The following is a 22,305-nucleotide window of genomic DNA, read 5'->3' on the forward strand; positions in this document are numbered from 1 at the left end:
TAGTAGAAAGTCTTTCACACTCAAAATGCACAAAAGCACAAATACCTATGCAATGCATGCACCACACATACTATATGTGATTATGTTTTTTTTTACATAAATCAGAGGATGTTTTCCTGCTGAGAACGAAGGATGAGAGGAACCCAGATGTGTATGCCATCTTTAGCAGTATAAGGTAAATAATCATTAAACCTGATATACATTTATAAGTTATCGATGCATCAGTTGTTATGAAAAATTATAAGTTTTCCTTGATTTAAATAGTAAGATAAACTTTTTATTCAATATATAATAAAAAAGGAAGTTACAAAATCTTTGGCTGCCAAGTTGAAATTTGGTCTGACTGACGACAGTAACTTCTGATATCAATGTTATTGTTTTTCTTTTAACCATCCTGGAATCAAATATTTGACTGATGAAATCTGTCCCCTCTCCTCCACAGTAATGTGTTCCAGGGTTTTGCTGTGTGTGTTTATCGTATGGCCGACATCAGAGAAGCCTTCAATGGGCCCTTTGCACACAAGGAGGGCCCTGACTACCAGTGGGGGGCCTACGAAGGACGGGTACCTTATCCAAGACCAGGAGTGGTGAGTAAACTAAATCTGGAAAAATGTCAAAGTTAACCAACCTGTATTTGATCTTCACCGTGAAGCATAACTTACTTTAACATCTCATGCAACTACGATAACCATAGATGCATTTAGCTAAGAGTCATCAGACAACATGGTCACTTTTAAAACCACAACACCTGCATGTTCAAATCAGCTTTTTGCAATGTCAGTACATTTCTGATATCAGAGGTTGTGGTGACGGCCACGCCACATGAAGGTCAAGCAGCACATCACAAATAAAGCTCCCAGGTCAGAAAAAGAGATTTTGTCAATCATTTCTCAAAAGAACTGGAGGCGGTCTGCTGTTGCTCAGGTTGACTGGTTTGAATTTAAAAAAAAATCCAACTGAAACCAAATATACTTGAAGTTTAAGAATTCAATAATATCCAGAAATGTTTATGTTAAATTAACATCCACGTTAAAACTTAATACAAGTGGCTCCTTGGCGCATGCACTGCTGCGACAACACCAACGTTTTTTGGTGAAATAGAATTTCCCCTCGGGGACATTTAAGTCTACAAATAATGAACACAGATAATTAATAAATTATTGGATGTGTACCTAACTCTGAAGGGCAGCCTATGAGTGAATTTATTCTTCTAATGTTCTCACATGTAGAAATCTGGTGAGTTTCTTTGTTATGACAAACATATGAAAGATAACAATGTTAATCCAATAACATCAACATCGCACCTCGTGTTGATGTTGGAGACCTGACAGTGAAATGGTGCAGCGAGTATCCAGCAACTAGCTCACTGTATTCTTTTATTCACAACATTAAGAATTGATTATAACAGTCCAACACCCCCCCCCCCCCCCCCCCCCTTGCCGAACATAAGACTTTTTTAATTCAGTTCTGTACTCAGGCCTACTGTTCAGTGTGTGACAGGAACGGAAAAAAGGTTTATAAAAGAAGTGGTAATCAGGTAAAAAATGAGGTGTGGAAGTTTCCATATCAGTAAAGCAAACTACTGTGTGATAGTGCAGCTGTGGTGACTGTATACAGCACAGAGCCTCCTCCTGGTTTACATCATAGCCCTCTGAGGAGACCCGTCATGTTCTCGAAACCAAATCACTGTAATTTAGACATGTTTCACACACGCGCGAAGGGGTGCCTACAAACACAATGTCACGTCCCACGTGTAATTCCACCTCATTACAAGAGTGAAGGAGAGCATGTGGAGGCAGAAGGAATATGAATAATGTGAGAAGGGAGCAGACACCTCTTGTGGTTACACTCTTCGGAGTCCTTGATGAACAAGATTTTTTTTGGGGGGGCCTGAACAAGAGAGGAAAAGGAAACAGGGGAAACGATGATGATGAAGGGCTGATGAAGCGGTGCAGGGAGTGAAAACTGGAGAAATAAAGAGGAAGTAAAAAGTAAAATATGGATCAAAAGTCATGTTAAGCTGAAGCTGAAATATTCATCAGAATCCCTTGAAAACAGTTTAAAATTAATGATAATGACCTAGATTTTCATTTTTCACTTGCACTGCCACAATACTTTAAGTCATGTTTTCATTTTCCAGGATCTTCTAACAGAGTTATGCTTCATACTGTGTCATTTCCATGAGGTCTCCTCACTCACCTGTCAACACTTAACCCCAGATTGAACATTAAAGTTCAGTTTTTCCCCCTTCCAAAAGAGTTCATTTGAGAGGGATTTAGTGGTTTTATCCTCCCTGGATATTTACCCTGGATTGAAATAGTGTTTCACATTGTTTGACTTAATGTCAGAACACATTCTCTAAGAGAGAAAAGGATGATATAGTTTTGTTTTTGTAGATTTACTAGAGTGTTAATAGTGATCTTAGCTGGACTTCAGCGTTTATTTTCATTCAGTTATGAATGTTTTGTTTTTTGCTCGTCTCCAAGCTGAGGTCATTTTCCATCATTAAAAACTCACACTTGATACTTTGATACTGAGCTTGCGGTGGCTAGCTTACATATTGTCGCCCTGTTTATCCATACATCATGAAATACCATTATTTGGTTAAATTCTGACCAAAAACTTAAATCAACAGAATATTGTAAAATATAATATGTTTTCTGAATGCAAACATATCCTAACTAACTAACTAACTAACTAACTAACAGCAAGTTGACAGCAGCATCAGTTTTAGAAACTAAGCAAAGCCTTCCATCCATTAAGAACATTCTGTGAATCAATAATAGAAATTGAGCAGCCGAAAAATACCAAAAGGAAAAAAATCTCCATGAAAATTCATCAAGTTCCATAAACAGAAAGAATAAATAAAGACACAGTAGTGTTTTAGTATCAGTTACACAGTAGGCAGAGTGGTGTAGCCTGCATAAATACTAAGATCTGGCAGCTATTGTTATTCCAACCTTATTCATGTGTTGTTTGAGGTCTGATAAACAGTAATTCATCAAAATCAGGCCTCTCTCTCTCTCTCTCTGTTCTCGGCCAAATAATCAAGCGGCTCTACTTAACACGGTCAATGAAGGGCAGGGGACGTGTGCTGCATAGCTGGTTTTGTGGTTACATGTGTTTATAAGGTTTGTGAGTCTCAGACATGTTGCATTGTCTCTGTAGCTGCAGTCTGATCTACTTGAAGCAGGTTTTTTCTGCATTCTGCTGATTTTCTGTGAGTTTCATAACGATGTATCACGTTTGTCCTAATGAATCTGTTTTGGCTGTTATTGTACATTTCCCTTTGTCAGCAACCAATAGCTCTGTCAGCAGATAGTCTGAAGTTTAACCACAATCAGTATTGTTGATATAGAAACAGTGAGAGACAACTTCCAGGGTTTAAACCTCATGTACTTTAATATTTCCAATATTAAACAGCATGGGCAGCATTCTTAATGGCCACATATGCAAACAAACCTAAATACATAGTAATGAGACCGGTATAGAGCTGCCAAATTCTCATTAACTCTCACTTGGCTCTTAGTTGAAGCCTGAAGGCAAAGCATGAGTTGATGATAGATTTTGGAGCCATTCTTTAGGTTTTTTTGTTCTTTATAAACAGATGAGGAATAGTTGGGTCAGACATTTCAAACAAACCCACATATCTTATTAAGGAAGTAACATATGACGTGCAATACAATGCTAAAAAGAGTACTGTGTTGATATGCAGAGTAAAAAAAGGGACAAGGACTCCAACTATCCCAAGTTTTAGCTGTCGGGGGAGGTGCTTCGCTCCAATATCAAATTGTCTGATGATGATGACATGTACAGACATTGAATAATGTGATATGCTCAGGACAATATGTTGGCAGGAAAACTCTCAATGTGTTCAGACCATATCAAGATCGTTTTCTTCTGCACTCCGCTATCGTATTGTTTGTACTGCCCCCTGTGGTCCAGTCATAAAAAGACAAGCTTACAAAAGCTTTAAGACGCTCATCATGACTTCATGAGGATTTTTAAAAAAACTTGGACTGGAGCTATTTTGTAATGCAGGTGTTAACTCTTTCCATGCTCTTATGAGAAACTTGATGGACAAATGAATCTACTGATTGAAGAATTCTCTGAACTCCATTATAATGCTGCAGACAAATCAAAGACATAGTTCTGTGCGATACCAGTCATCCCTACGGAGACACTGGTACCGCTGTCTTTTACGATATTGTTTAGTGTAGTGTTTTGTCTGTTTGTGTTTTACATACTGTTTTTATCCTGTTCATTTAAAGATTTCTAATAGATCTCTGAGTCCGTCAATAAAGAGGATGATGACACTATCAAGTATTTGTTATATTTCAGCAGACAGAGACGTTGCAAGATCATACATGTTACTAATTATAAATAATTATACAGCAAACAAATGCACATTTTTTAGGGGGAAAACTTCAAGTCAGCAGAATTTGCTTTAACATTCATCCCCTTCTGGAGTGAATTATAATTATTGACATTTGGTAAACCATACTCACAGGAATGTTCCATTTTACATCAATAGCTTTGCATTTAGAGTCAGCACATTTCAGATCCAACTGTGAAATTGAAGCCAGACCCGTCTATGGCTTATTGTATGGATCAGTTTATGTTGTGATAAGCAAAGGAACAATATTTATAACATACAGAGGAGCAATCTGGAAGAGCAATATCTGGCATTGGGATTTATATGAAGTTTTATTATAAGTGCTCTCTCAGGAATGTTTACTAAACTCAATGTTAACTCCATCCTCCTCAACCACAAATCTTGGGAAAAGTTTCAGTTTCATGACTTCTTCATGTGCTTTTTATTTTAGTCAGTTTACAGTAACTTTTTCAATGATAACCCTAATCTCACAAAATGATCAAATTCCCCGTTTGTATACTTGAGATGATCTCATTTTGGAGCTTTTTGGTCAGTGACGGCAGGTTCATTGTTGTCCAGGGTCGGAATATGTCTTAGTTCGTTAGCTTGTTTCTGACACATACTGGAATATGTCTTTAGCCTGCTTACTGTAATAGCATCGCTATTATTTATTTTATTTTATTCGCCAGTAGCACTTTTCAATGGACTCCTACTCCTGGGCTCATCATCCCCAGAAGTGCCAACTAACTGCAGAATGTGCCATTCTTTTTGTGGGGAGAGGTTGGGTGACGCCCTCGCGCCCTCTTTTGACCAGCTTCAACTGGCTTTGGTACTACCAAATTACAGGCACTCAATCAACCCTAGCATTGCCCTTTTTGGGAATGCATACCGTTTATACTGACAGAATGGGACGATAATGGAGCATTTTCATCTCAGATGGGAGCTCTGTGAAAACAAACTAAGTCCCTCTCTCCAGAACTGCCATCGATAACCTTTAAAACTGGAAGCTACATCCTGATACAGTGGATTAACTTGGTACAGACGACACATGGGGTAGTTTTCCACGCCAGATGGGACAACAGATGATTACTTCTGAATAGCACAACTGGAATTGTTTCCATCGTTCACCCATTATGCATTAAAAGTGTGAATCAGTTTAAGAGAAGCCTTCAAACAAGTAGCTCTGTGTGACAAAGACATTGGTTCCTTTGCAAAGATCTGCTGATCAAAATCATGAGCAAACAAATGTCACATTTTTCTGCAATCTTTCTATTGGACGTGTGTATGGGTTTATTTGGACAGTGCTCAATCTTTTAAATGATTTGGGTATCTTGGCCAAGAATAAGCACGTTCATTTTCTCAGTGACACAAATTAGAGGATTTTTAACAGCAGCAAAACCCAACGTCTTTCGAGCCGTTTTCAAACCCATAACTTTATAAGTGCAGTTTGAAACATTAATCCAGCATTTTAAGGCCCAATAAAACTGCTAATGAGGGTTTCTGAGGAGACTTGAGGAGAAACTGCTACAAATCCTTTAAAAAAAGCTTAGCTTCAGTGGAGTAAAATGGTCAGTTGAAGGGAGATTTTACTCTTCAAATTTTACTCTCATCTTTTTTTTGGATACATGTGCTTTGCTGTCCCTCTTGTCTTTTCTAAAATAGTTACATAGTCATAATCCGACTAAATCCTCAACTACCTCTATTAACCCACACTTTATCTATTTTGTCTCTAGTGCCCGAGTAAAATCACCAACCAGCCAGGCAGAGAGTTTGGCAGCACAAAGGACTTTCCAGATTCTGTGCTGCAGTTTGCACGCAACCACCCGTTGATGTGGCGGCCGGTGTTTCCGGCCCTGCGTCAGCCTGTGCTCGTAAAGGCCAACATTCCTTACAAGCTGAAACAAATCGTGGTGGACCGAGTCGAGGCAGAGGACGGGCAATATGATGTCATGTTCATTGGCACAGGCATGTGATCCATTCCTTTCCAAACTAACTCAATTGTAATGTCAACCTTTTCACATCTGATTATTAATTTGAACCGTTAATTGCGGATAGATGGGAGCAAAAACTGAATATGCTGTTGATGTTTGTTTTTTTTTACTTTCAGTAACCTTGAAACTTACAGTATGCATTTACTCCTCTTTCAGACACTGGTACTGTTTTAAAGGTCATAGCCCTGCACAGTGGAAACAGTCTGGAGACAGAGGAAGTCACGTTGGAGGAGCTACAGGTCTTTAAAGTAGGTTTTATTCCACTGGGTGTTTCAATATTCTCTTCTTGTTATTTTCATCTTCCTTCATAATCAATTTAAGTTATTTCTCACAAATCTTTTGTTGCCCAGTAGAGATTTCCGAAAAGCTAGTCTCATGGAAAACTGTATTAAACGTTATTAAAAACCTGAGGTAAAGTATTATCATTGTTACAGGTGCCAACCCCCATTACATCCATGGAAATTTCAGTGAAAAGGGTAAGTTGGTATCGATATAATTACTTTGTTAAGTGCATACTTTAGGGAACTTAAGCCAACCCCAGTCTTCCTCATCACTAACTCCCTTTTGATCATCATATCAAACAGCAAGCCCTGTATGTGGGATCTCCAGCAGGGGTGGCGCAGGTGAAGCTGCATCGCTGTGAGACTTATGGGAAAGCCTGTGCCGAGTGCTGCCTGGCCAGAGACCCTTACTGCGCCTGGGATGGATCATTGTGTGCACAATATATTCCCAACAGCAAACGCCGCTACCGCAGACAGGACATTAGGCATGGAAACCCTGTGCTGCAGTGTATGGATGAGAATCTGAGTGGTAAGTTTGATTGTGCTATTCAGATATTTTCTTTCTGCTTTCTCGGTTCATTATGCAGGACAATTTAAATGCAAGGTAAATTGACTTCTGGAGATAAAGCACCTGGCCAACTGCCTGCTTACCATATGTAGCCTAAATCAACAAATTGTAATTTGAAAACCAGTATGTTTGTAGTAATGAAATAAAAGTTAACATATGTAAAAGCTTTTCAAGCTAGCTTTTCCCTTGCGTCCAATCTTTGTGCTAAACTAAGCCAAGCACTTCTGGCTGTAGGATTTCTCTCTCTTTCTTTTACCCATTAGAATTACAAAAGGGGAATTTTGACAGGTGAAAATACCAACAGATGGACCATGTACCTCTGTGTTTTTGACTACCATAAATCCTGAAATAATATCCTGGAAATGTATTTATTTCCACTGCAGAAGTTACCATGGCCTTCATACGAAGCAGGCTTGTATCAGAGGCAGGCCTTTATATCCGATTCTCCCCGTCACAGAAGTTTAATTGTTCATATTTACTTCAAATGTAATATTTTCGGACCCTTTTGCCCAATTAAAGTGACTGATTTGTTTTGACCACAGAAGGTAGGTGGTTATAAGTAGGGCCAAACTGATAATGAGACTATGCGGTCAATACTGATATTAGGAAGAGAAGAAATGGGACACCAATAAATTGGCTGAAATCTTTGTTCGGTCAACGTTCTATTTGTAGAGATAGATATACACATTTATTGCGTGTATCCCTCAGATGGAGTTATTAAACACTTGTGGACAAGATGTAACAATATAACAAAGAGAAGATGGTCACTCAACTGGGAAGTAACTGTGCATGTCCATGCATCACCACCTTACACTGTAATACTACGAAGTTCAAATTAAATGCTATGTGACTGGTGGATAGTAATATTGGTGCATATCTGCTAGTACATTAGCCGATACAGATTGTCACTTGATATGCTAATATCACAAATTACCGGCTGGCCAATTAATCACTCAGCTCTATGGCACCCATACAGAGCAGTTTTGAGGCAAAGGACAAATAAACAGGTGTTGTAGCGATGTAAGTGGGCGAGAAAACGGTTTTCGATATAACTGAATCTACACGACCAAAAAGCTTTAGAATTTTTCAAACAACCTCTAAATACAGAAACAAGGTCAAACTTAATAAATAATGGGTTGCTTTTTTAAAAAAATGGAGAGCGATCGCAGTGCAGGATATTTCTTCGACCAATGCAGAGCTGGCTGAACATTGAAGCTTCAGTGTTCGTCACACACAATCTGCATGTGCATCGACTCTCGGGAGGAGGGGGCGGTGAGAAACAGCTCTCTCCAATGTTTTGAATTTGGACTGCAGTATCAGTTTTAAATGCTATGTGCCAGAGTAACATATTGCTCCTTTCATGTCATGTTATAAACTTCCTTGTAAAAGTAAAAGCAAAGCTGATCTTCCCCAAATCAAATAAGCATTTTTTTTCTTGTAACATCTGGACAAGGTTGGTGCTTTCCTTACATTCTCAAAACTGTTTAGCCGTGGACATTGAAAAGTCAACTGACGCCCTGCTTTTGTATAAACTGTTCATGAGTCTCAAACTCCTTTAGTCCAGGGACGATGCTGTTGGACATGTGCCAACATAATGAAAACTGTCCGTGTGTTTGTGTCAGTGTCTGTCTTCATACCTCTTCTATCTGAGGATGAAAGCCAGAGTGTGTTAACATGAAACGTCAGATGTGTACAGGCCAATTCATCCGAACAGTTTGAAACAGATGTTGAACGGTATAATAGACGGGGATTACAGACATTACACATATCTGTTCAAAAATCTCACATGTAATGCTTGTAGAACACAACATTGTACTTGTTTCACTCCAGAACTTTAAACTTGTTGGATGATGTGAGGAACTAATACTGAGACATGTACGTACATGTTATTTCTATATCACCATATGTTTCTCATCCTTACTAATGTGTACATGAGCGAGGAAAAGAAGAACTGAGCGACTGAAACATGAGCTCACACTATCGGCTATCACTCATCATAGAAAAAGCAAGCTGAAACAAAGAAGCACTAAAATATAAATCACACTCATAGAATGTAAAAAGGCGGATATAAAAAGGAGATTAGTGAGGTTGTGGAAGTTCAGGGAGAGAAAAATTCCTGTTTGCTCACCTGAGAGCAGGTATGCTGAGGTGATGAAATATGCCTCCCTTAAGGCCTTTGGAAAAACTCTGGCTTTACAAGCTTTCTTTGTGCCAAGCTGCCAATTCCCAGAGGCATGTTATCATTCCTGAGATTGAAATATCATGCTAACTTTAGACATTGAGCTGTTGTGACTCATTCTGTATGTAAATTCAGAAGACTAATGAACTGCTGCAGCCTTCAGAGGTTTGCTGTTTGTCTTTGTGCACAGAGGTGAGCATATTTGGGATTTAAGACATTGCAAGAAAGCAAATGTTCGTCAACATTTAAAATAATTCTTCAGAGTTTAAGCAGGCCAGCAGCCAGTTAGTAGAGCCTAAGTGGTCCCTATATCTATAAGATTTTTTTCTTTTAACTTCTTAAAATTAGATTATTTTCTTATTTCGAGTTCAGTCAGACAAATCATGTTTGCATTTGCAGCCACAGAGCATAGTTTCTTCATAGTGTTGTTTGATCTCATCACTGCTCACAGTTTCATTTTACTTTCAGAAATTTGAAGAGTAAAGGTTGATATCTTTAAACCCCCACTTGGAGCCTATGGGTGGGTGCTTGGACGGTGAAGGGACTGAGCAGTACAGGTTCAGCTTGCAATTAAAGATCAGATGGAGGGACCAGAGATCTTAAATAGACTGCCAATTTGAAGGAGGTGTTGTTATCAAGTGATTGTGAATAAATTAATGTAAATCATATAAAATCAGTGCAGCTCAAGTTATCTGCATGAACTAATTCATAGACGTAGCCTATTTAAAAATTGCTTGCTTTACTGGCAGCTATTTATCATTACAAGCAATTCAGATCTTAGTTTTGGCTTGTGATATCTTTACCTAGATTTATCAGTTTAAGATATTTTTGACTTGAAATTTGACTAATATGTTTGTTTAAATGTAAATTTCTGCAGCGAGATTGAACTCCTTTTCCAGATCTTGTGCTAAGCTAAGAGACCATTTTACTGCTTGGACAGAGTGCATCAATGTAGTTAATATTTGACACTTTATTCCTTGTTGACTCTTATCTTGGTTAAATGTTTTAGCCTAGCTGCACTGTTGTTCATTTCCTGTTCTGTGTGCCCTAGAACTGCCCCCCGGGGACGAATAAAGTTTTTTTAATTGAATTGAATTATTTAAAATGTGAAACTATTTTATCCTGTACTGTGCATACCTAGTCATATACTGTAAATACTGTTTATCAATTCATATGTCAGATATTAGCCTTCATTCACCTTTTTGAAGTTGACCTACCCATTTTCACTAAAAGCATCAGTTGGGAATAAGATTATACATCTGATTTTATTTTTTTTTAAATTGGTGTTATGATAAAAAATAGATTTAGGATGTGAATACCCATGTGCAAAATAAACAATGAAGCAGTCAATGGCAATGGAACTCTTAATTATCAGCCCTTCTGTCATTGATACTCAAACATATCAATGTACAAAAGTAACATTAGGTGGATTTTAAGGGGATCGTACACATAGTAGAGTATTTTACTTTACAGCAGTTTGCCTTCTCACGCTTCATTTTCTTTTTCCAATTTCTTTGTTTGTTTCCTTTTTATTACCAGAAGACCTTGATGTGACAGAAGACAGGGTGGTGTATGGGACTGAGAACAACAGCACCTTCCTGGAGTGTGTTCCTCGCTCTCCACAAGCTACTGTTACTTGGCTTGTCCAACGTGACAACCACAAGGAAGAGGTAAGAAGACATGTCAACTTCAATCAGAAGAAAAAGATTTTAAATCCTGACTTATCCTGAAGTATCTTTGATGTGAGGAAGGTGGAGAAACTTTAGGGGTAACATTGGGGGAGAAGGCAAACGGTGGCCAGAGTAACCAACTCTAAAAGTGAGATTTGTGTGTGAATTCTGCACGTGCTTGACACATTTGACAGCCATTTGGCATATGGCTGAAATTAAGCAGTTACATTTCAAAGGAAAAAGCACAGACGCTTGTTCTCTTGGATAAACAGGGAATACTTTGCAAACCTTGACCACATGCCACTGAAGGCTGAAGTGTCACTGAATGTCTGATGGTTACTCTGACTTAAAACGTGGTGTTCCAAAGCACTTGGAAAATTACATTGCTGTGTTTGCCCACACCCACAGTAATCGTTCATTTGTTTGATGGTATGTTTCTTCAAGCTTAGCTAAAAGCCTCGACCAGCCGTGCAAGTATTAAGGCATTACCACCCCTCTCCATTTCCTTGCAAATAAACATTTGGCTGCCAATCCAGCTGACAAGTCGGCTGTGTTTGTGTTGGCATGAAAGGATAGTTGGACAAGCCGGGGGGGATTGAATCTGAAGTCAGGGAGGGATCAGGAGGTATATAGAAAATAGAAGCACAACTGAATAAAGAAGAAACTTGGTTAAGGTAGGAAGTAAAAGTATGAAAGAGAGAAAGTAAAAGCCAACAGTGACTGGATTTCATGGTACATCCTTGGCTGTTGCATTTCAGGCTGAAAAAACAGTACAAAGAGCCATTTTCGCCCACTTTCCTTTCTCACGCAATGAACTGAATTACATACTCTTTGCCCAAATTCTCCCTGATTCCTTTTTAAAGTATGTTTGGATCAGTCCAATGAATTGGTTCAATCCTTGCTGCTTACAAGAGTTAAAGATATAACGGCCTCAATTTTATTCTTTCTTCATTGTAGAAATAATCAGTCCAATTTGAGATGAAATATCATACTATCTACAGACATATTCAAGTCAATTTTATCCATCATGTCACACTTGTTTGCCTTATTTAGGTGAAGCTGGATGATCGCGTCATGTCCACTGAGCAGGGCCTCCTGTTCCGTCGTCTCTTCCGCCAGGACGAAGGTGTGTACATCTGTCGCTCTGGAGAGCATGGCTTCACACAGACCCTGGCCCGCCTCACCCTTGAAGTCCTCCAAGGTGAAACTGTGGATGAGCTCATGGCACGTGAAAACACTGCCGGCTTGTCTGACTCGTTCAAAGACCGCTCAACAGGAAGCTACAGGGCCTGGATGCCCTGTGCTGCATACAGCAGGGGATCATCGAACCAAATGGGCCAGTCACGTACGTGGTTCAAGGATATCATGCAGCTGATTGGGCCGTCTAACCTGCCACATGTGGAGGAGTACTGCGAGAGGATGTGGTGCAACGACAAGCTGAGGAGGAAGCACAAGGGCATGCTGGAGAAGTACCGTCAGGCACAGGAGAGCGCCAGAAAGGCTCGTAGCAAGAGCTCTGGAGAACGGAACCGGACGCCAAGGGATCTCAGTGTGTGGGAGGAGTAATGGAAGAAGAGCAAAAAGGGAAATACAAAATGCAAATAGAAAGGGACAAAGATTATGTAACAAAAAAAAAGGGTCAAGACCAGCAAAAAGTCCAGATGACCAAAACTTTCTGATTTGCATTTAAGAGATAAGATGATGAAACTCTTTCTGCTCTTGCCATTGACCCAAACGGAAAGGATTTTATAAAATAAGCATGTGTATAGATGAGGTTTTAAGGGTTGGTTCTGGATAAATGGCCCAAAAAGACTTAAGTGTTCAGTTATCTGGATAGACTCCACAGAAATTGACTGCTACTGAACTGAACTGGTTTTTGCCATTGTCGTCAAGTTTCCGGAAAGCAGACGAGAGACAATTAAACAACTCTGAGGATGCTTGTTTGCTTTTCCCTTCTCACTCATACGCTCTTGTGTACATTGAAAAAATTAGATAAGTGACAAATACTACTCTTATTACATCCAGTCATTTAAATCCTTCAAATCTTAACCCTCATTGGTGTATATGTGCATACTGATGGACTGACAGAAACATTAGATGGTATTGGACCAGGAGAACTTTTTCATAAATAAGTTTGAAGAACAGTCGGAATACTTTTTCCATTCCTTCTCTTTCAACTCAACAAGATCTGGGAATGAGTGAAGTTCTTTGAATGCTGTTTATTGAGCCTGTATTTAAGTAGATACACTCCCCTTCCAAAAGGTAACTTTAATTAGTAAAACTAAATGTTCATGTCCAACTAAACTATTTTCATGAAACCCAAAAATTGGACCAAACACACCTCGGCCTATTTACCATGCCTTTTATTGGCAGGGGTCTGCAAACAAAGAAAGCCTCTGAAGTGGATGTATCTTTTTTTCCGCTGAGCTCTTCACTTGTTTATGTTCATATTTTAGCTCAACTCAAGACATAACTGACCTTACAGTACACAGAACATTTTGTAAAATGTATTTAAGAGGCACATGTAGATAACAAACTACATAGATAAAAAAAAGCTAAGATCTTGCCATTGCACATGGACAGAGTGGGATTCAGGTTTATTTTGCAAACTGTTGCATTGACCTAACTCTCACTTACATAAAACTAAACTTATAACTCAACCAGCTCAAACTGGAAGCTACCATGAGACGACTGTTGATAGTTCAACAGATTTAACTTGTGAGAGTTTTACTTTCCGTTGAAATTCAGCTAGAGATTAAAATGTTCCCTTCACAGACCCTCAATGGGATATTTCTCAGAGGCTTATTGTCATGCTTTTGAGTACATACCGTTGCACCTCATGGAATGAACCTAATGGACACAGTCAAGCTCCAATTTACAACACTGTTAATTTCTAGGTGATTGAACTCCACAGAAACTAAGTCTGTGATCTAATATTTTCAAATAATTAGTTCACTCCATGACATTAATTACACCAAAACACATCATCCAGTTTGGATTTATTTACTAAGCTAATAGTACAAAATCATGTTATTGAAAAAAATTACACAACCTCACCTCACAGTCGTTATGTCGCTTCATACATGAAATATTCACTCAACTCACTGGCAACTTCTTTAACTTTAGGAAAGAATTGGCCCTTTCGGAGATTCTAACAATAGAGTGAACGGGGTCAGCTGTACTTTTTTTACTCTTGTGCTTTCTGCTTTGTAAACACTGGTTTTAAGACGGTTCATGGTTTTAACACATGATAATCCACATTGTTTTTGTCTTCAGCTGTGTTGTAAAAATAAATCCTTAAGGGGTAAACGGGCAAAAGGAGTGGAGAGGAGAATGAAGGGTTAAAATGATAAAGAGTTCAGGAGTTCAGGAAACGGAGCAGAGAAAGAATAAAAATGAAATAGAGAGAGAAAAAAGTTGAGGTCAGTGAGAGCGGTGAAAAGAGAGAACAGACTCGCAAAATGCTTTATATATTATCTTTTGGAGCTCCAGTAATACAGAATGAAATATTCACATCAACCAATCTGCAAATTTTTGAAAATAAATTCATCCAATAATTTACTAAGCATTTAAATCCAAAATTGTCTGGGTGCAATTTCATCACTTTAGATGAGCCACCAGAGAGTCCCCTGTTACCACAGTAATTGAAAAGAATGACGCCACTGCACCTTTAAAAGGCTCATTTCACTTTAGAAAAAGTGAAGTGGAAAAATTAAATTGTGATATCGACCTCATGATATCAAACAGATAATCATTTTATTGTTCCCAATAGCAATTTTCACTTTCTTATCAATCCATGATGAGTTATTTTTTCCATGGTTAAGTTAGGGTCATAGCCTTTGATCCATCCAAACATCATTATTTACTTTCAAAATAAAAGCAGATTTGTGTTCAACCCGGGAGTATCCTTGGCTTAAGACAGTAGAACAAAAAAATAATAATAATAGTTTTTAAACGCAAAATAATGAAATTTCACACATGCAATTAAAAATGTAAAGAAATTAACAATTGAAATTGCGTGTTTATTTGCAATTCATCATTGCTTCCAACTGTATCACTGTAAAAAACCAATGGCTGCATTATGAAAGTCGAGTGTTTTACCGATTCAAAACCCAGCATGCCTTCATTTTTATGAAACCTTTACCAAGACTTTTTTTTAAAAAGTGCTGGTTTCAAGTGGTCAAGGCATCAACTTCCACTTACAAAACTTAACAATTGTTTGGTTCATTTTCAGTCTCTTACTCGGTTAGAAAACTAAATGATCTGCTCATAAGTAACTCTCATTGTTGCCAAAGAACTGAGAAGCTCCATCTCCGCTTTGGCAGCCATGTGATATTTCAAATTATAATAATCCTTCCATGTATAAAAGTGGCTTATTTATTTTGGGAGAACTCATTTTTAAAATTAGCTCAAACACCAGTGAACATGCTGCACTTTCAGTAACCTTGGTGACTTGACTCAATGGACAACAGAAAAGAGAGAAGAGAAGACTGGGATGGGTAGACAGGATTTTTTTCTAAAAAAAAAAAAAAAAAAAGGTACTTAAATCTACTGGTGAAGTCTGTATTTACAACTAATAATGCATTTTCAGCCAACTTATTAAAGTGAATATTATAAATGGGTATTTATTCCCAGTTTGTACAGGACACATTTACTCCAGCAAACTATTTTCTTAGTTTGAGGATTTTGAGACTAGCTCTTAGATTGCACTTGTTTTTTTTTTTTCTTAATGTTGCTTCTGATGTGTAACTAAACTTACAAAAAACTACTACAGTAAATAAGGGCGGTATGCATGCATCACAGAGTCTGATAGTTAGCAGGGTAAAAAAAATGTAAAATTATGAAAATAAACTCAACAGTCAATTGTTAGTTTTATGTTTTAGTCTGATCTGATATCAACGTTTTATCAAATGGATACAATAAAACTGAATGAGTGTCTTTGAAAAATGTTTCTGTATATGTATTTTTGTTGTGAATGATAAGTTTGTGTTTTTGAAGATTCAGCTTTCTTGCAACTGTCATCAAAGACAGTGGTACTCAACTGGTGGGTCAGGACCTGAAAGTGGGTCGCAGAGCCGTTTTTAAAGGGTCGGGACTCTGTGCTTGGAAAAAAATTGGTGTGAAAAAGTTCATGGAGAGTCATTATGTTTTATTCTGCATTTTTGTTTGATCATGTTTGGACCATTTTGGTCCAAAAATCTATCTTTTTTTAATTAAATGAATCTAATTGGTAAAAAAATATCTGAAATTTGGGTCGTGATTGATGGAGGGTCCTGAGGCTCAGTTGAGATCCACTGATCTAAGAGGGAACCAGCAAACTAAATACTGACTGTATAGACTTCAAGGTTAGTTATTATTTGTGCTAATAGTTTTTTTTAGGAGCTGACCAGAATTTGCATTCCTGCTTACGAGTGTGTAACTTCTGCATGTTTAAAACCAACGTTCAATCTTTGATCAATCAATCTCCATTTGTATAGCATCGTTGTAAAGCCTACGATTGCATTTCAGTCTCAAAGTGTCTTGTGATATTGAATCTTCCATTCACATCTTTACTCCTGACCTGTCCTCTAGCTAGTGCAGTGCTGTTGGTCAATGATATATTTTTTTTACTTTCATCTAAAACACATTTACAGACTGCATACTTCTTTAATGTAGTATTTAACAGAATTTATAACATTTGATGGATTTTATCGTTCAACAAATACTCAAACAGTCAATGTATATTGTTTTAACTTTTGTAAAACTACACCAGGTGATTACTCTGATGAGCTGCCCCTCCTGATTGGAGCAACACTAATCAACTAAATGTGTGCACATGAGGTGATCTGCACAGCGACTCTGCTCCAGGCAAACCAGAGGTTCAATCAGTAACAGACACTGGATGAAGAAACTGCATTAAAAACACACAATGGGATTATAGCATCCATGAACTTTGGAAGTCAGCAGTCCAACAAGCACACATGGGCTGTCAAGGCATTTTTAACATGGCATGAAATGTTCAACATACAGAGTTTCTGCAGAAAATAAGATCCGATTAAAAATCAAGCCACCATGACTCTCTTATGAGGGTTAAGCTTTGGGCAAAGGTGGAAGGATCATAGAATTAAAAATGCAACAGTAACTGGCTGTTGTCCCGTTTTGTGCTCTAACATTGTGCAGGTCGTGGGGTCTCTGACAGAGCCTCATTTAAACATGTATTTGTGATTTATTTAAGTGTCTTTCTACAATGCATGCCTCATTCTTGTAAGCTATTTAACAGCAATAAAAGTGGATTTTCTGATGTAAAAACGGTGACTCTTGACTGAAGTATTTAAGGTTGTGTTTCCACTAAAAGGAAAATCTTCACGGTGAATTCCAACCTACATGAAGACAAAAGATCTCTCAGAACCATGCTACAAACAGCTTAAAAAGATATACAAATAGCAAACACAAACAGATCTAAAAAAAGTAATACACAGTGACATAATGGGAAAGGGTTCAGCTTCCTGACCACCAGGTGGATGAAGCAACACATATAGATGAACAACAAAAAACGAAATTACGCGTCTTTATGAGCTAAAGCTTTAGATGCACTGGAGTCATGCTCAATTTACATTTGAAGCAAGAACATGCAGTCTGCACACCTGCAACGCCATTGTTTAGCATTTACTGTGAATGTGGAATGGACCATTTCCTTTTTTATTTTATTTGATTCCATGCCAAAAAAATACAACCAAACCACAAGTGAAACATTTAAACTTAACATGGCTTTGAAGGTGTTTCTATACTGGTTACCTTTCGGCTATACCCTAAGTTTTGCCTTCAAGGCCTACATACTTTAGGTATAAGATGTTCCAGGGCAAAAGGTCTAGCTTTTTTTTCATATAGCATGAGTGTGTATGATTAGAGATTTAAAGACCGAGTGTTGGTCCATTACATTACCCAGTTACTGGGTCTGGTCATGCGTGTGATTGGAGGGTAATTGGGCTGTAACATCTGTGAAAATGTGACTGCTTGTTGCTTCTGCAAACAGACCATCTCATAAAGACCAAACCAGCAACTGATCCCACTAAAGAACTTCACGCCCTCATAGGCAACCATAAACGCACAGACATGAACATAAAGGACCAGAAACCCTGTTCTATTTAAAGATGATCTTAGTTTGGAAGGAATACGCCTCCAAAAACATTTCATTCACATGAATTTCTCCAGTTTGGAGTTTTGTTGACTAATCTAACTCTACATGTCTGTCAATCACGCCTTGCCAGTTGCTAATGTAAAAAAAAAAAGGTTTACCCATACCTTAGGCTATATTTGTAGATTAGGTTTTTTTCATAGCAAAGTGAAAGTGTTGTTCTATATTTCAACGTACTTTGTGGGAACAATGAGTTGTTAGAGTCTTCTGTAAAACAGACAGTGGGGAATGAATCAAGCCTCGGCCACTTGCTTCAAGGACTGTAGCCTCATACACAGGAATCACAACCAGTTGGCCAAACAGCAACCTGTGTTCTTTCAGTGTTAATGGAGAATATCATACTCAAATACAAAGTTGCACGTATCATTATTTTAGACGCAAAAATAGCTGAACTGCAATCAGCAGCTGTGCCACCATTTGTTCATTTATTGCAGCAAATGCAGACACACACACACACACACACACACACACACACACACACACACACGTAACAGATCAAAGTCATTTCATTTCAGGTAATGAAAAAAGCAGGTTTGGATTGTGCTAATTGTTCTAAATTATTCACAGCAACCAGACACCACCCCACCATGAGGAGACACTCAGCAACAGTCAAATGGAAAAACTTCAACAGAAACCTCAAACTGAACCAGACGTACGAGTGATCAGCCATCAGACGCTGTGATGGTTCTGAAAGAGGGATAAAGGGGGGATTCGATTTAAACATAAGAATCTGTCTAGGATCACATTTCTTTGCAGAGAATATATTCTGTTAATAGACCAGGGTTGTAATGACGTTAACAAAATATTTAAGGCGTCGTCTTATTTTCTCTAATTCCAGGATTCAATTCATTCCAAAATGTTACGACCATGTCACTAAAACCTTCTCAAAAAATGTGCCACGTATAGTGTACAGACTCGTCCAGCACAATAAAGAAACATCTCATGCTTCCACGCCGACTGCACACGTACAATGAGGAATGAAACACTTCAACTACCACAGCGAACGGTCTCCAGCTGGCAGTCACAAGTACAGAGTTATACCACAATCCTCAACTCTATAAAATGTTTTATATATGTGGACAAATGCTCGTGTCCAGCCACAGACGCTTCAAAAAAGAGACATATGCACACAATTAATTCTGACCCAGTCACAGGCTACAGACACTAACAATCTATGGTTAAAATACTTAAAGTTTGTACTGTGAAACTTAGCTTTACATCAGCATTTTGTAATGTGTAAGATAAAAGACGTACTGTACTTATAAAGCCCGAGACCACAGTAGTGTAAATCCATCAGAGGAGGTTTACATTCAGTAATGTAAACCTCCTCTGATGGATTACATTGAAGCTGCCTCAGAGGCTGATTGTTGCCCCAGTTTGGGTTCGGGGGGGGTGGGGGTGGTTCCTGTCCACAATCCTGAGGTTTTAAATATATTTTTAAAATCATCTATAAATATTAAGGAAAAAAAGACAAAACACTTTAGTCATTTGGCAGTTTTTTTGTTTCTTTAAATCACAATTTTGAGCTTTTGTTTTCTGAAAAATGTGGAAAAACTCCAGACAGTTCTCACTGTTGTGCAGTAGATGTGACATTAGAATTAAATATACATAAGTACATTTTAAAGCAATGATCCCTGGGTTTGTATGTAAATTTCTTCATCTTTGACAGGAAATCTAATTATTTTATTGAAAGTTTAAACTCCAGTTATCGTTGCATGTGTTAGAAATGTGATACGGAACAAAATCACCACCTTCTTTGTTAACTCCGATATTTGTTTGAGATTCTGAAGTAGGACCCAACCAATGAGATTTTTTGGGCCGACACCTTTATCAGTATTAGGAAGAGAAAAACCATCAGATATCAATAAATCAACCAATATCTTTCTGGCATCTATGTTTGATTTTTAGAGATGGAGATATACAGAGTGATTGCTTTATCCCTTAAATGCAGTTAACAAACCATGTGGTCATGATATACAATACAAGAGTGATAATGCTTTAAATAATCCATAAAGCACACACTGCTGGTGACGGGCAGAAAGCCGATATGAATAGTCAATTGATATCGGCTGATATTATAGGCTGGCCTATTTAATCGGCTATATTTTCAAGAGAGTCTTGGAAAATGAGATTCTCCGTTTCTGACAGATCGAGGTCCTCCACCTTTTAGATCTTACACTTCTATCTGGATACACCGATGGCCATAAAGCTTCTGTCTGCACCTAAACGCAGTACTTTCTTCATGCTTTCAGGAAGAACTTAATGTTCCTGAAGTTAGAGACTTGGATAAAGTTCCAATAAAAGGATGTGCACATGTTGTACAATCTCAATACTGTAGGAAACAGTATTTGTTTTAAATTATGCAATCTCAGTTCATTATAGCATTAAAAATTACTGAAGATAATAAAGAAACATTAGATACATACATTCCCTATACTATTCCTTATACTCCCATACATTTCGCCAAAAGCTGCTACAGGTGAAAGAGACAGTGGTCTGAATTGCACAGATACTCCTGATACGCTGCTGAAACGTATTTGTGTAATTCATTTCAAGAGCAGAAGTTTGCAGAAGACCTGCGACAAGGACTTTAGCCTCTGTACACGAGGCATATCATGAGACATAACCACTCGGCTACAGCCGGCGTCTAAGGCCCCGTTTACACAGAGACGCTGTGACAGAAACGCATCGAAACGACTCCACTCCGGATTCGAAGTACAGGCCGTCTACACGGCAGGTCTTGCCTGAGTGAAAACAATGTAGTTCTCATGCCCGGCCAGTAGTGGGCAGTGGAATTTTACAGCGCGACACTCACCAGTACAACCACTTCCTCCACAACATCCTCCGTAGTGGCTAGTTCTCCCCCAAATGGGGGGATGCGTATGGTCGCCCTGTGCTTGGGTAAAGGTTGAACTATTTGCCGCAAGTATTCAATGCTGTTTCGGCGGCAACACACACAATGTATCATATCAAGGTTCTGTTCAACGCAAATAACTGCTGAAGCAGATAGCACAAGTGAATCCGCCGCCATTGTTGTTTATGTTTGTTCTCGACTACTGCGCATGTCCAAATGTATGGGGGGAGGTGTGGTGAGGTCATCGCAGCCAGAGAGTTCGCTCCGTTTCGTTCACATGGCTGCGATACGCCCCCCCCCCCGTATCAGTTTCACTCCACTCTGGAGCTCGAATTCAAAAGCTTGCGTTTTCACCCCCGTGAAACACAGACGCCGTGTGAACGAAAGGCCAATCCGATACGCAACTGTTTCGTTTTACTGTCACAGCGTCTCCGTGTAAACGGGGCCGAAGAACTTCAGTTATCATGACAACAATGCGTTTGCTTGGAACATCAAAGATTCACTGGTGGTCACATTTGGAAAATGTTTAACGTGGCACGAAGCAGAAACCTACTTGGGGTTTGTGGATGTGCACACAGATTTGAAAACTTCATCACAGAGGACAATTTATTACAAATACAGCGTGGGATTGTCTCCACACTAAATGTAAAATACTAACAGACTTGTTCTTGTCAGACTTGTGTTACTTCTGTGATTGAGTTTGTTTGTAATTCGATTACAGTAAAACACACAGACTCGCAACAATCGGATTGTGATTCCGGCTGATACTTTGTTGTATTTTAAGCTTCAAGTGCTACAGCTCAGTCCTCTCATGGCTGTCTAAACTGTAGGAAACCATGTGGAAACCCAATGGAACAGTTTACAGCGCAAATGTAAACACAGCCAAAGACCCAAGACCCTCATTTATAGATTTAATGGACTTAAATGAGTCCATTTGAATCAATTTAATAGGAGTATTGGCTCGATCTGAATGAATTAAATTGCTTTAATGATGCACTATTAATTTCTAAGAAGTATGTGGGACCTTTTCCAACGACAAGCCTGCAGCTGATGAGCAAAGTCGTTTATAGAACTACTCGACGATCACAGTGAGTAAATCTATCCTTTATAACCTGATGATGTTTGATTTTCACGGAGAGGACTTTGTTTTTAAAGCTCGACGTTCCCAGGGTAATAAACATCCTTTGTGAGTTGTAAAAGTGACAAAACATGC

The 22,305-nt window shown here is 38.5% G+C and overlaps 1 protein-coding gene across 2 annotated transcripts in view; it reads left to right on the top strand.

Annotated features, from left to right (window-relative positions):
* sema3bl (sema domain, immunoglobulin domain (Ig), short basic domain, secreted, (semaphorin) 3bl) overlaps nucleotides 1-15,573 on the top strand; it is a 67,969-nt gene extending 52,396 nt beyond the window's left edge. The window contains exons 9-16 of one of the 2 annotated variants that reach the window (XM_079360370.1): nucleotides 106-175; nucleotides 443-587; nucleotides 6,109-6,340; nucleotides 6,523-6,614; nucleotides 6,801-6,842; nucleotides 6,951-7,176; nucleotides 10,934-11,064; nucleotides 12,118-15,573. In XM_079360370.1, the coding sequence (XP_079216496.1) occupies nucleotides 106-175; nucleotides 443-587; nucleotides 6,109-6,340; nucleotides 6,523-6,614; nucleotides 6,801-6,842; nucleotides 6,951-7,176; nucleotides 10,934-11,064; nucleotides 12,118-12,630 (1,451 nt within the window). In that variant the 3' untranslated portion in view covers nucleotides 12,631-15,573. The remainder of the gene's footprint in view (nucleotides 1-105; nucleotides 176-442; nucleotides 588-6,108; nucleotides 6,341-6,522; nucleotides 6,615-6,800; nucleotides 6,843-6,950; nucleotides 7,177-10,933; nucleotides 11,065-12,117) is intronic. The other variant, XM_079360371.1, reaches the window with a different exon arrangement.
* The last annotated feature ends 6,732 nt before the right edge of the window (nucleotides 15,574-22,305 follow it).

Source organism: Symphodus melops (assembly GCF_947650265.1).
Source record: "Symphodus melops genome assembly, chromosome: 13".
NCBI lineage: Eukaryota > Metazoa > Chordata > Actinopteri > Labriformes > Labridae > Symphodus > Symphodus melops.